Below are 16,127 nucleotides of genomic sequence, written 5' to 3' on the forward strand. Positions count from 1 at the left end.
GTGAGCCACCACGCTTGGCCCAATAATTACGATTTTTTTGAGAGTTTGGAGAAAACATATTAGTGTTCTCTATGGTGAAAATGTTTACATATATATGGTGGAAATGTTTACATATATATGGTGGAAATGTTTACATGTATACTCAGTTGATACTGAGTATATATGTAATATATATATACTCAGTTGATACTGAGTATATATGTAATATATACTACGTAACAAAAATGGCAACAAATTCTACTTATCTTTGTAAATAAGCTCCCTTTCAAGGTTACTTTGTAGCTCTTCCCTCCAAGATGTGAGCTTTACCCCTTGAGTCTGGATTTGGTCATGTGATTTGCTTTTGGTGACTGGAACATTAGCAAACCTGACACAAACAGAGACTCAAAAGGCATTTGTACACTGGGGCTTGTTCTCTTGCTGCTCTTGGAACCCTGAGGCCACCATATACATAAACCAGAATTAGCCTGCTAGATGATGAGAGAGACCCACCTCATGGTCCCAGCTGACTACCAATCAACTCCCTGAAGCAGGGCTGCCTTGCTGACTTACAGCTGACCTGCAGTTGACCACAGACACATGAGTAGGCCACCTGAGATCAGCAGAAGAAATGCCCAGCTGAGCCCAGCCTAAATTGCTGACCCCCACAACAGTAAGCTAAATAAATGGTTGGTTTGTTACAGCAACAGATAACATTGCATGTGTATGTGCACGCACATGTGCGCACTTAAGAATAGACAGCAGGCAAAATACCAGGGGTTGATATTGAGGAGACAGTTTAATTAACGATTAATGTTAATAATTTAAGTACACATTTTGGTGGTTCCCAAATTTTCTCTTAGATGATGCTTTTATATTCAGAAAAAAGTTATTTAGAAATATAAAATTTAGTTCAATATAAAAGTATTTTTCATTATTTCCACTAAATATTGAAAGTCTAAAAATACGGACATCTTGACCTGATGTATTTAAATGAATTCATAGATTTTACGTTCTAACAGAGTTTGGAGATAAACAGTTACAGGTACAAAGAAAACTAAGCAAAGGACAAGACAACTACCAGCACCAAAAAAAATAAATACTGGTTTAGGGAAAGAACTGTAATGAGTTAAAATATTTAAAGAATTATAGTAATGCAAATACCAAATGCTGGCAGGCTGAAGGGGAGAAGTAATGAGAAAGGAGAAAAGGATAGGAGGAAGACAACAGAAAGTATCTAAAACCGAAAACTCGAGAGAAAAGCAAAATATGCATGCTACTTCAAAAACTATCAGAATAAAAAGGAAAAATAATTGAACATTATTTACTTCAGATAGTGGGAATTGGTGAATAATAGAATTAGGGCAGGGGTCTACTGCTTTTCTGTTTGAAGCCAAGTGGAATTCTCTGACATATTTTTTCACACACACCGTTAAAAAAAAATAAAAATTTAAAGAGGAAAAAAAAAAGTCCAGGAACCAATCCAAGTACATATAACAATTTAGTACATGATAACAGCAAAACTTCAAAACTGGAAAAATTATTAAGTGACACTGGGACAACTGATCAACTATTTGGGAAAATATGCAATTAGAGCCTGACCTCATACATGCATGAAAATAAATCCCATAAACAAGAGAGTTAAATGCACAAACAAAACTATAAAAGAACTATTAAAAATATCCTTATAAATTTATAGAAAAATATCTAGAAAGATCCTCATGAAAGTGTTCATGGTGTTTGCTTCTGGGAAGCAGAAAGGGGGATGGGGTTAATATAAGGGAGAACATTTTAATTTTTATTCTGTATTGGTTTTTATAATATTAAAGGTTTTTCAAAAAATGTTATTACTCTTTTTTTTTTTTTTGAGACAGGGTTTCGCTCTGTCACCCAAGCTGGAATGCAGTGGCATGATCACAGCTCACTGCAGCCTCCACCTCCCGGGCTCAAGCAATCCTCCTGCCTCAGCCTCCTGAGTAGCTGGGACCACAGCATGAGCCACCACACCAAGCTAATTTTGTTTGTTTTTTTGTAGAGACAGGGTCTTGCTATGTTGCCCAGGCTGATCTCAAACTCCTGGGCTCAAGTGATCCACCTACCTCAGCCTCCCCAAGTGCTGGGATTACATGCATAAGCCACCATGCTTGGCCAAAAACAATTTTTAAATCTGCATTGTCACCTGTATTTAACAATACTGTCATACCTTCTTAGGTATAAGGATCTGAGTAAAAATTGTAAGCTACAAGAAACAGTGGTGAATCATACATCTACTTACTATGGCCATTTTTTTCATTCATTTATTCAACAAATAATAGGAGTAGTTACTAGGTGCAGACTCTGTGCCAGATGCTGGTTATAAAAAACTGAAAAAAAGAGACATTACACTTGTCCTTATGGTCAGTCTGGTAATGAGGCAAACAAAACAAAACAGTTAAACCTACAAATAAATAAATAATTATAAATTTGGGTAAGCATTGTAAATGCTTACATTTGGTGTTGAGACACTAAAAGAGGGACGAATCTTGAATAAATAACCTGCATGGTAATGCATATAATATGACCTGTAACAGTATAAAAATGAACTGTCATCAAAAAGTCATCTGGAAGAGTTTATTCAGAGACAGAATAGTGAGGTGGTTTAGAGGATCAATTCCAGAGCCAGACTGCCTGGGTTTTAATCCAGCTTCTACTCACCAGGTTTGTGACATGAACAAGTTATTCAAATACTCTGTGCCTCAGTTTCCTCAGGTATAATTGGGGAAAATATTAATACCTTCCTGATAGGGTTGTTATAAAGATTGAGTTAAATTCTTTTATTTTGAAAACCGTCAAACCCGAAGAAAAGTTAAAAGAACGTGACAATAAGCATCAACTCACATGAACCTGTATTTGCCAGGTGAATTAATATTTCTAAAGTGCTTAGCAGAGTGTCTGGCACATAACACAGTAAGCACCAGTATCACCATATATATGCAGTTATGTTAAATAGCTATTTTAAATAAAAGTAAATTAAAAGTATAAAGCAAAAGAAAGAAGGGTAGGAAGGAAGGAAATAAAAATGGGGTATGGGAGGAAGAAAAAGGAAAAAAAAATAGCCTAAGGATCGCCCCAGTGTTAACACTTTGTAAGAAGGTCAACAGCGCACTCTGCTGGACCCAAGTGTCTTCCACACACCAGGCCCAAGTTATGAATTAAAATAATATGCTACTGCTACATTAAATCAAATATAATTACTTTAATTAAAGTATATAACGAATGTTAGCATTTATTTAATGAATAAATAAAAAGCAGGTATAAGCGTAAGAATGTATCTGAAGACAACCCTGGCTATTGTGAGGATTTACTTAAAAAATGAACAGAATATAAATAAATCTAGAGAAAATGATTACGAATGACAGAACAAAATAATATCAAAACGTTAACATACTATTCTAAAAAACAATGTTTTTCTTAACTATATTTTGACCATGTGGAGACAGATGCTTCACTAGATCTTTGACGTATGAATTGTCAGATTAAGAAAATAAATCTGAACTCTAAGGAAAGGGATCCAGCAGGGGACAGCAGAAAGTTAATTATATAAGAAAAGGTACTGACACTATTTTCCGACTTGAAAAGAGAGTTAGGAGACTAGAAATGACAGAAAAATAAAGAGACAACAATCTAATTCTCCAATCCACTGGGTGGAAACTAAATAATGTTCATAAAAACTAAGAAAATTTGAAGAACCTAAAAAGTTTAATGTCAAATTCAGGGGAAAACAGAAATCATCAAACTAATTTATCATTTAATTTATGGAAGAAGGTTTGTCAAAAGTAATGCAACTGCAGATTTGAAAAACGTGAAGACTAAGACTCACACCTTTGCAGGGATAAGAGAACTAAACCATTAATTCATGAATCCAAATAAATATTTTTATTTAAAAAATACTGTACTCCCTAGTATCATATAATAAAAAGCAAGATAGGAAAAGCATCCTTAGAATTTAAAGGTGTTAGAATTCAATTAGATATAACGTATCTCCTGACCTCATGATCCGCCCACCTCAGCCTCCCAAAGTGCTGGGATTACAGGAGTGAGTCACCATCCTGGCTAACACGGTGAAACCCTGTCTCTACTAAAATATAAAAAATTAGCTGGGCGTGGTGGCGAGCGCCTGTAGTCCCAGCTACTTGGGAGGCTGAGGCAGGAGAACGGTGTGAACCCGGGAGGCGGAACTTGCAGTGAGCCGAGATCGCGCCACTGCACTCCAGCCTGGGCAACAGAGCAAGACTCCCTCTCAAAAATAAATAAATAAATAAATAAAGTATCATTAAATCTAGTCCCACCTGTAAACTAGTTCAACCCTTGTGGAAGTCAGTGTGGCGATTCCTCAGGGATCTAGAACTAGAAATTCCATTTGACCCAGCCATCCCATTACTGGGTATATAGCCAAAGGACTATAAATCATGCTGCTATAAAGACACATGCACACGTATGTTTATTTTGGCATTATTCACAATAGCAAAGACTTGGAACCAAGCCAAATGTCCAACAATGATAGACTGGATTAAGAAAATGTGGCACATATACACCATGGAATACTATGCAGCCATAAAAAATGATGAGTTCATGTCCTTTGTAGGGACATGGATGAAATTGGAAATCATCATTCTCAGTAAACTATCGCAAGAACAAAAAACCAAACACCGCATATTCTCACTCATAGGTGGGAATTGAACAATGAGAACACATGGACACAGGAAGGGGAACATCACACTTCGGGGACTGTTGTGGGGTTGGGGGAGGGGGGAGGGATAGCATTGGGAGATATACCTAATGCTAGATGACGAGTTGGTGGGTGCAGCGCACCAGCATGGCACATGTATACATATGTAACTTACCTGCACGTTGCGCACATGTACCATAGAGCCTAAAGTATAATAATAATAATAATAATAATAATAAAAGAAAATAATAATAATTAAAAAAATTTAAAAAAAAAAAATCTAGTCCCACATTCTTTTTCCTTCCATATGAAAGAACTGGTTTTGACAAAAAAGTTACTTACCCAAGTCTCTCAGTTTACCTTATTCAAGATTATTACAAGGTCTAGATTAAAATACAACAGATAAAATGTGAGGCATTTTGGTCTGAAGAAAAAAGCAAAAATAAAAATAAAATATAAAAAAACCGAGGCATATGATCTGCCAGCACAAGAAAAGTTCTAATATATGGACTACTTTTTTTTCAATTACTTTATCTAAAAGTTTTGGCAATAAACTCATTTCAAAAGCTACTGTATAATAAATATTAAAACTTACGACATTAATACACATGAAACTATTTTTCTTCTACTTTTTATGAAACCACCTATCCCAAAATCTACAGAAAATACTTTTATGATTTGTAATAAGTCACTTTGTAAAGACTAAGAAATGTTACAGCTGAAACCAAAGTAATTTCCTACAAGGAAAAATATTTACTCCTCTATGACACCCAAAAATCCCATTTTTTAAATAAATTACCTCTACTCATATCCCCATTATTTTTTCTTATATTACAGTCATGGAAATAATTAGTCCTTGTTCTCTGAAAACCTAGATGTATTATTTAATGCTAGAAATCCATGAGAAATTTACTAACAATTTACTTAACATACAAAAAGGAGAAACATTCATACTCACTAAAACTATACATTTTATAATGATTATATTTCTATTATAACTACTTATTCTATTTTTATGTTAGGAAGAAAAAAAATAAAATTGAAAATACAAATCATTTTACTTATGTATTTTTGGGGTTTTTTTTCCCATAACCTTTCAGAAAGCACATAAAATTACTTTATACAGTCATGTTTTTCATCAGACTACCATGAAAAGAAACAAATATTAGAGCTCAACCATATGTTCTTTGCATTGCAAAAGTGCTTTGATGTCTGTTAAATTTACTTTATGCATGTTTAATTAGTATGGCATATATCTCATGTCTTCTTGCAAACAAAAATTCAGTGTCACACTAGTGAAATGTTATCATTTGACAGACTAGATTTAATTGAGAGATTTAACTTGTTCAACAAGTTTTCAGACTTACGAGAAATTGTCAGAGGCCTATATCTTAATGTTATGAGTAATAAATCACCCACTTATGAAAAATTATTCCATTTCTAGAGATATGCAGAGTTATACCACCTAAAGCCAAGGAAGGAAATATGCAATTTCTGGTTTAAAAATAAAACAGATATAAAGATACAGATATACAATTATAGATACAGCTATATTTTACCAATGAGAAGACCATAATCAATGATCAACATATATCAGCATACTACATAACCAAAAGGAGAAATCAATCAAAGCATTAGGCTTAAAATTAAGGTGCTCAACCAAGGGCACAGTAGCTGTGCTTACGGTCAAGCGGTTTAGACTCAAAATATTTCAGCCATAAACATCTTTAACGATATCAAAAGAATTTTTGGCCAGGTTCCGTGGCTCACGCCTGTAATCCCAGCACTTTGGGAGGCCGAGGCAAACAGATCACCTGAGGTCAGGAGTTCGAGGCCAGCCTGGCCAACATGGTGAAGCCTCATCTTTACTAAAAATACAAAAATGAGCTGGGCGTGGTGTCGGGTGCCTGTAATCACAGCTACTCGAGAGGCTGATTCAAGAGAATCACTTGAACCCAGGAGGCAGAAGTTGCAGTGAGCCGAGATCGCCCCACTGCACTCCATCCTGGGTGACAAGGGAGACTCCATCTCAAAAAAAAAAAAGAAAATGAATTTTCTACTAAACTCTAAACCTAACTCCTCAAAATTTATAATGTTGATCAGTATTATCAACAATAACATTAATAATACCTTTCAGCAGCATTTAAAAATAAGAACTACAAGGCCAGGTGCAGTAGCTCACACCTATAATCCTCGCACTCTGGGAGGCCAAGGCAGGTGGATCACTTAAGCCCAGAAGTTTGAGAGCAGCTTAAGCAACACAGCGAAACCTTGTCTCTAAAAAAGTTAACTAAATAAATAAAATAAAAATAAGAACTACATATTACTCCAAGCAACCTACAGATTCAATGTAATCCCTATCAAAATACCAGTAACATTCTTTACAGGAATAGAAAGAACAATCCTAAGATTCATATGGAACCACAAAGACCCTGAATAGCCAAAGTAATAGTATGCAAAAAGAAAACTGTAGGCACTACACAAAGCTATAGTAACCAAAACAGAATGGTATTAGTATAAAAACAGACACATAGACCAATGGAACAGAATAGAGAACCGACAAGTAAATCCAGGTTTTTACAGTTGACTGATTTTCAACAAAGATGCCAAGAACACATATCGGGGAAAGGACCCTCTCTTCAATAAATGGTGCTGAGAACACTGGATGCCCATATGCAAAAGGAAAAAACTAGATCCCTCTCACCATCTACAAAAACCAACTCAAAATAGATTAAAGACTTAAACATAAGACCCAAAACCATAAAACTACCAGAAGAAAACATAGGGGAAAAGCTTCAGGACACTGATCTAGGCAGATTTTATGGGTAAGAATTCAAAAGTACAGGCAACAAAAACAAAAATAGACAAATAGGACTGTATCAAACTAAAAAGCTTCTGCACAGCAAAGGAAACAACAGAGTATAGAGACAACCTGTAGAATGGGAGAAAATATTTCCAAACTATTCATCTGAGAAGGGACTACTATCCAGAATATACAAGGAACTCAACAGCAAAAAATAACAAATAATCTGATTTTAAAATAGGCAAAGGGTGTGAATAAACATTTCTCAAAAGATACATAAAGCCTACAAGAACATGAAAAAATGCTGAACATCACTAATTATCAGGGAAATATAAATCAAAAGCACAATAAGATATCATCTCACCCAGTTAGAATGGCTTACTATCGAAAAGACAAAAAAAAAAAAAAAAAAGTTAGTGACGATGTGGAGAAAAAGAAACTCATACACTATTAGTGGAAATGTAAATTAGTACAGACATTATGGAAAACAGTAATGGAGGCTTCTCAAAAACCTAAAAATATTACTACCATATAATCATATAATCCAGCAATCCTACTACTATTTATCCAAAGGAAAGAAAATCTAGAGTACAGTGGCATGATCATATCTCACCACAGTCTGAAACTCCTAGAGTCAAGTGATCCCCCATGCCTCAGCCTCCCAAGTAGCTAGGACTGCAGGCACGTACCACCATGCCTGGCCAATTTTTTTTTTAATGTTGTACAGATGGAGTTCTCGCTATGTTGCCAGGGCTGGTCTCAAACTCCTGGCCTGAGTGATTCTCCTACCTGAGGCTTCCAAAGTGTTGGGATTACAGGTGTGAGCCACCACACCCAGCCAACACCATGTTTATTTAGCACTATTCGTAATAGACAAGATAAGGAGTTGGCATCAACCTAAATGTCCATCAACAGATGAATGAATAAAGAAAATGTGACACATATCCATAATGGAATATTATTCAGCCATAAAAAAAAGATTGAAACCTTGCTATTTGCAGCAACATGGGTAAGCCTGGAAGATATTAAGTGAAATAAGTCAGGCATAGGCAGGTAAGTACTGTATGTTCTTACTCATATGTAGGAGCTAAAAAAAATGAGCTCATAGAAGTAGAGTAAATTGTGGTTATCAGAGGTTAGGAAGGGGTGAGGGGAGGGGAGGATAAGGAGAGGTGGGTTTACAAATTTATAACTACAGCTAGATTGGAGAAACAGGAGGAATAAGTTTTGGTATTCTATAGCACTCTAGGGTAAATATGGTTAACAATAATTTCTTACATATTTTCAAAAAGCTGTAAGAGAGAATTCTGAATATTTGCAACACAAAGAAATGACAAATGTTTGAGGCGATGGATGTGTTAATTACTCTGATTTGATCATTACATATCATATACATGTATGAAAATTATCACACCGAATCCCATAAGTATGTATAATTATTATGTGTCAACAAAAATAAACAAAAAATAAAGATAAGAACTACAAATATGTAATATTATTAGTCGGTATTATATAGAATCTTTCATCAGCAGCAGCTAAAGGTAAGAACTACAAATGTGTATCCATCTGCTGCTGTTACTACTACTACTGCTGCTGCCACTTCTACTACCACTTAGTACTTAAACTCTCAGGTATGCCAGATACTGTCAGCACTGTCTAGGTATTAACTTGTTTAATCCTCCTAACAGCCCCATGAGATAGGTACTATCACTAACCCCATTTAACAAACAGCTAAACATAATACCAAGAGTTTAAAAAATCAAGGTTATACAGTTAATAAAGAGTAGAGCTATGACTAAAATCCAAGCAGTCTCAAGATATGAAAATAATCTAAGTGTCTGTCAATGGATGAATAAAGAAATTGTGGTGTGTATGTGTATGTCAATGGAATATTAGCCCTAAAAAAGATCCTGCTATTTGTGACAACATGAATGAACCTGGAGGGAGGACATTATGCAAAGTGAAACATGTCAGATGTAGAAGGAAAAATACTACATGATCTCACTTACACGTGGAATCTAAAAAAGTCAAATACATAGAAACAGAAATCAGAACAATGGTTACCAGGGCAGGGAGGTAGGGGATTTGAGATGTTGATCAAAGAGTAAAAAGTTGAATTTACATAGGATGAATCAAGTCTAGAGAGCTAATGAACAGCATCATGACAACAGTTAATAATACTATATTCTAGGCTGGATATTTCAATATTGGCTTTAAAAATTTCAGGTGTTCTCAACACACACATACACACACACACAAATGTAAGGAGATGAATATGTTAATTAGCTTGTGATATGATTTAGAAGTGTGTCCCCTCCAAATCTCATGCTGAAATGTGATCCCCGAAGTTGGAGGTGGGGCCTAGTGTAAAGTGCTTGGGTCATCAATGGCTGGTGCCCTCCTCACAGTAATGAGTTGAGTTCTTGCTCTGAGGTCACATGAGATCTGGTTATTTAAAAGAGTGTGGAACCTCCTCTGCTCGCTCCTCTGTCCTCTCTTTCCATGTGACAAGTTTGCTCTCTCTTTGTCTTCTGGCATGCTTGTAAGCTTCTTGAGGCCCTCACCAGAAGCAGATGCTGACACCATGCTTCCTGCACAGCCTACAGAACTGTGAGCGAAAATAAAACTCTTTTCTTTATAAATTGCCCAGCCTCTGGTATTCCTTTATAGCAATTCAAACAGACAATCACAGCTTGGCTGTAGTAATAATTTCACTGTGTATACATATATTAAAACATTATGTTTTACACCTAAAATATATACAATTTGTATTTTATGTATTTATTTTTAATTTTTTTTTAGAGACAGGGTCTCGTTTTGTCACCCAGACTGGAGTACAGTGGTTCAATCATAGTTCAATACAGCCTCAATCTTCTGGCTCAAGGGATCCCCCTGCCTCAGCCTCCTGAGTAGCTAGGACTACAAGTACACACCACCACACACAGCTATTTTTTTTTCTATTCTTTGTAAAGACAGGGTCTCGTTATGTTGCCCAGGTTGGTCTTCAACTCCTGACCTCAAGCAATCCTCTCACCTTGGCCTCCCAAAGTGCTGAGATTATAGGCATGCGCCATGATGCCTGGCCCAATCTTTATTTAAAAATTAAAATCAGGCAGTATGTGTCCAAAGTCCATTCTCTTAACCAATAAAAACAAAACAAGCCAGGTGCAGTGATTCATGCCTATAATCCCAAAACTCTGGGAGGCCCAGGCAAGAGGATCACTGGAGGCCATGAGTTTGAGACCAACCTGGGCAACACAGTGAGACCTCATCTCTACAAAAAATAAAAATAAAAAATTAGCTGGGCATGGTGTTGCACATCTGTAGTCCTTGCTACTCAGGAGGCTGGGGTTGGAGGATCACTTGAGCCTGGGATTTTGAGGTTACAGTGGGCTATGATCACACCACTGCATTACAGCATGGGCAACACATTGAGACCCTGTGTCCACAAATAAAGCAAACAAAAACAATTTCCAAGAAAAAAAAAATCTTAATCACGGCTGACTCTATACTTGATTTGTTTATCCGTGAGCTTCTACATATTTCTTTCCTTATCTTGGTGTTAGAACCCTATTTAGGTGGCTCCAGAACTGCAGAGAGGCATTTTACAGAGAATATAAAATAAAGTGATTAGGGCATTTGCCAGAACATGAGAATGCCTAGGCAGGATTTAGCTCTACTATTTACTGGCTTTGTGATCTTAGGCCAGTTTCTTCCTTCTCAGAGTTTCCTCATCTGTACAATGGGAATACCAATATACCTGCTTCATAATCATTGTAAGAACTCAGTAACATTCGACAAATATTTATTAGACAACTAATATGCACCATATGCTGTTCTAGGCATGAGGGACACACATGAAAAAGACTGACATTACATCATAATGGGCCAGACAAATAATAAACAAGGAATCAAGTAATTTCAGATAATAGTAAGCCCATGAAGGACAGGAAAGAAAATGAATGAGAAAACACTGTGGCAGAGCCCAACATATAGCTTACATTATAATGATGTTGATGATTATTGCAATTTAACAGAAGAAGCTTCTAGATAATTTCTCCAACTATTAATATAAAGCTTCAGTGAAGATCACCAACAAAATGCAAATTAAATGTACAGTAACTGAAAACAAATCTGTGGTTGCCTGGGAATGGGGGGACAGGGCAGAAAAAAGGTCCATCAGTCTATCTTGCACTTAGGATGGACCTTTTCTAGGCATCATTTTGCAATATCATGCACTGGTCATTTAAATAATATTTAGTTCGCTGAGTTTAAGTTCACTGAGTTTTACAGATCTTACAAATGTTGACACATTTCATTATATAAATACAAAAAGTCATATTCTGTAATATCACCAATTTCATCAGAAAAGTCTGTAGTTATCACAAAGCTGCCAAGCTCAGAGTATATACAAATTTTTTAAAATTCTGATTTTCACTTGAAAGCTCAAATTTTATCTGGCTCATTTTATCATAAAGAATTACCACGGTTAGTACATCATTCACTCTTTTTCAAGCAAAAATGATGTTCCATGACAAAAAGTGGCTAGTCAGCTCACAATTCAAACTATCCTACAGGCACTTCTCCCCAGGACATCCAACCTGCTTCTGTATGCAAAAGTGTTTTATGAGTTCTATTCATTTCTTCACACAGGATGTTAAAAACCTAAAGAGCTGAGATTAAATACAGTTAGTAATTTTTACTGCTTCATCAAAGACATTCTTAAATGAAACTGGTTTTTTTCAAAACTGTGATCTAATAATGCTGAAGAAAACTATTATTAATATAGGTTGGGTTGAGGCCAAGGTGGGCAGATCACGAGGTCAGAAGATCGAGACCATCCTGGCTAACATGGTGAAACCCCGTCTCTACCAAAAATACAAAAAATTAGCCAGGCGTGGTGGCAGGCGCCTGTAGTCCTAACTACTCGGGAGGTTGAGGCAGGAGAATGGCATGAACCCGGGAGGCGGAGCTTGCAGTGGGCGGAGATCACGCCACCGCACTTCCAGCCTGGGTGACAGAGCGATACTCCGTCTCAAAAAAATAAATAAATAAATAAATAAATAAATAATTAAAAATTATATAATTTTATAGAGAGAGAGAGAGAGAGAGAGAGAGAGGGAGAGAGAGAGGTTGGAGCCAATACCTTGATTTCTGCTAAGGCACCAACAGTTTTACCCATTCTTGCTTTTGTACTACCAGTACAAATGTCAAGACAATCCAAAAGGCAATAACATATTTTTTCCTTTTTTTTTTTTTTGAGATGGGGTCTCACTCTGTCATCCAGGCTGGAGTGTAGTGGTGCAATCTTAGCTCAGTGCAACCTTTGCCTCCTGGGCTTAAGCCATCCTCCCACCTCAGCCTCCCGAGTAGCTGGGACTACAAGTGTGCACCACAACACCTGGCTAATTTTTGTATTTTTTGTAGAATCAGGGTTTCGCCTTGTTGCCCAAGCTGGTCTCAAACTCGTGAACTCAAGTGATCCACCCGCCTTGGCCTCCCAAAGTGCTGGGATTACAGGCGTGAGCCACCACGCCTGGCCTACAACATCTTAATATTATTACAAAAATAATTTTCACCTCACAGACCACCCCCAAAAAAATCTCAATATCTAGAACTCCTTGGACTACTCCTTGAGAACTGTTGCCCTAAGGATCCTGAAAGAACTTTAAGGAGTTGGAGAATTTACAAACATTAAAATACAGAACAGAAAAAATGACTTGCAGATCTCTCTCTCCAATTCTCTTATTTTATAAGGAAACGAGGCATAGAGAGAATAGACTTTGCCATCTCACACATTAGTAACAGAGATGTGACAGCATTGAGGACTTCTGAGTTGGTTTCTACTGTCTTTGTATTATACTATTCTTCCTCTTTTGTCAAAAATTGGTTTAGAAAATTCCGTATTTTCCTTCTTTAAAACTGAACAATGGCATTAATACATACTTTCTGTGGCAAAAAGGAGTTTATCTTTCCCAGCGGAGAGTTGAGTTTTACAGTCTTTCCTGAATCAACTTTTGCATCCAAATTGTGTACTTCTGTTCCAAAGCAATGACGTTTTCTAATCTGTAAACACAGAACCAAAATGAAGTTTGAGGTGAACTAGAAGTTTAACTGGCTAGTTGTTCTCAAAGGCCAAAACAGCTCTATGTATTTTTTTCCTGCATCCAAAAAAAGACTATTTCTAACAGGCAGTAATGAAACAAATTTTAAAAATGCAAATAAGCACCTCATTACAATACTTAAAGGAAACAGAACATAGTAATGACTCATGAATCTTAGCCAAACTATCTTTAATTAGTGATGTAACAAAATTAGAGTACTGTAAAATGAACTTCTCATAAAATAGTCCCATCATATGGACATCAAATATACTCATATTGGAAAGTCCAATCATATATCTAATTGGAAAATAAAAGCAAGTCAAAACTTAAGCACAATTCTACACTGAAAAGAACTTAGAATAAAACTTTTAATGTAAACAGTCATGATTTCCTACAGGATGGAATAAATTACTCGATTACTATTATCACTGTTACTTACTAGATATTTGATAAACCAAGTTGTCTTTGATTAAATTTCTTTTATAAATACCACTAAGTTTTCTTTCCAAACTGCATCCATGCTTTTCCTATTTGTGAAAGATCTATTCACTATATAATTGGGGAGAAAAGCATTTCTACTGATAATCTCATTCCCGCGAAAAATGAAATGAGAACCAGTGAAGTGAGGGAATAAATGTTTTATGTTGAGCCCTACCTGATGACATGCAACTCTACGTACACATTTTGTCAGGGGGAAATCTCTATAGGTTCACACCTCATTTGTCATTGGTACTTTGATAAAAATAAACTAGTTCATTCTATTTCTAAAAACAAGGCTGAATTATAGAAATTTATAAAGATTGTGAGTGGAACAGTTAAACTACATAAGAATGCAAGAACCTTGAGTATACTCAATTAAAAGTACCCAGTTACTTGCCTACAAATAACATCCTAATTAATAATTTTTTATTTTATGTTTTTATTTATTTATTTTTTAGAGACAGGGTCTTGCTCTGTCACCAAGGTTGAAGCATAATTGCATGATCTTAGCTCACCACAGCCTTGAATTCCTAGGCTTGAGCAATCCTCCTACCTCAGCCTCCCAAGTAGCTGGAAAGTAGTCTATAAGGGCTACATGTCTGATGAGCCTGTAGGGCTCATGCCACCACACTCGGCTCTTTTTTTTACTTTTTTGTGGAGACACGAGCCTTGCTATGTCACCCAGCTGGTCTCAAACTGCTGGACCCAAGAGATCCTCCCACCTCAGCCTCCCAGAGTGCTGGGATTACAGTCGTGAGCCACTGTATTCAGCCTAATAATTATCTTTTTTATTTGTAACTAAATCTATTAAAATCCCAGCCTTCCTATCTCACTGCCATGAATTTTGAGAAAACATTGTGTTCACATGCATCCAAATTTCATTTAAAATATCTGGTAATTCAAGCCTTTTAGTAATTTTTAGAAATAAATATACCTATTTTATCATGTATCAATCTTAAAAACTCAGTAAGAATACATCTTGTCATTACATTAAAACTATAAATTCCAAAATATCCATAACATGAATAATCATATCAAAGGTATTTTAGCCAAAAGAAAATGCTATTTTAAGATAGAAACAATGGAGGAGTTAAAAAGTACAAAGTAGTATATCACTAAGATATGCCTTAAGTAAATATTTTACTATCATATTCCTCATATATAAGAAACACCATGCAGTTTCACTTGAATGACATGTTACTGTGAATAATCTGCTATAATAACAAACTCCTTTGTAACAAGTAACTCTACAAAATGAAATTACAACAAATTACTATTTAATTTATGGCTGTCACATGACCCAACTAATCTCTACAAGTGCATTAAAAACTTGATACTTGACTACCATGTTCAGCTGTAACTAACTGGGTTATTTACTGCCAATAAACTCTGTTTACCTGCTGTGTAGTTTCTAAGGGTCGAATTCTTTTCTTCTCTACTTGAAAATCATCATTTTCATTTCTGTATACAGATGCCTGTTTCTTAGCAGATAACTTTGCAGCCAGAGTGGTTTTTTCAGGGGAGTCTTATATAAGTAATAAAAAAAAAATAGCATAAATAACTTACACACAGGCAATTTTTCTAGAAGAAAACTGGAACCAGGATGTAAGGCTTATTTCTAGAAATTTCATACCATAATCTAAAACATGAAACTTAAACATGTTTAAAAAGCACTTCTCTACCATTCAGTTTACTTTACCAAAGATTTTGAGAAACATGCTTTCAATAGGAAAAGTCCAATTGGATTTTTTAAATCGCTTTATGTACTTGTAGACTACTCCCAATAACATGATTTAAAATGTATAACTGCAAGGATCTCTGAAGAAAATATATTTCATGTCTGTAAAAATCTTTCTTTACAGTATCAACGTTTCTTTCCTACTAAGTTTCTCCACGTTCTGTAGAGCAAAACCATTGATTATAGAATCAAGCTCATATAATCTTTTAATCCCATAATCCTGAAAGCTCCTTCTCAAGGTCATCAAGGACCTCTTAATCACCAAATAACATTAATTATCCCAATCTTACAAATGTGAACACTAGGTTTTTAAAA

General features: G+C 35.8%; 1 protein-coding gene across 8 annotated transcripts in view; it reads right to left on the reverse strand.

Annotated features, from left to right (window-relative positions):
• The window catches only part of BRIP1 (BRCA1 interacting helicase 1), a 182,216-nt gene that overhangs the window by 152,345 nt on the left and 13,744 nt on the right, over window positions 1-16,127 (reverse strand). For all 8 annotated transcript variants that reach the window (XM_024235622.3, XM_024235621.3, XM_024235620.3 and 5 more), the window contains exons 5-6: window positions 15,472-15,599; window positions 13,437-13,556 (exon numbers count right to left, since the gene is read on the reverse strand). In XM_024235622.3, coding sequence (XP_024091390.3) covers window positions 13,437-13,556; window positions 15,472-15,599 — 248 coding nt within the window. The remainder of the gene's footprint in view (window positions 1-13,436; window positions 13,557-15,471; window positions 15,600-16,127) is intronic.

Source organism: Pongo abelii, chromosome 19 (genome assembly GCF_028885655.2).
Source record: "Pongo abelii isolate AG06213 chromosome 19, NHGRI_mPonAbe1-v2.0_pri, whole genome shotgun sequence".
Lineage (NCBI taxonomy): Eukaryota > Metazoa > Chordata > Mammalia > Primates > Hominidae > Pongo > Pongo abelii.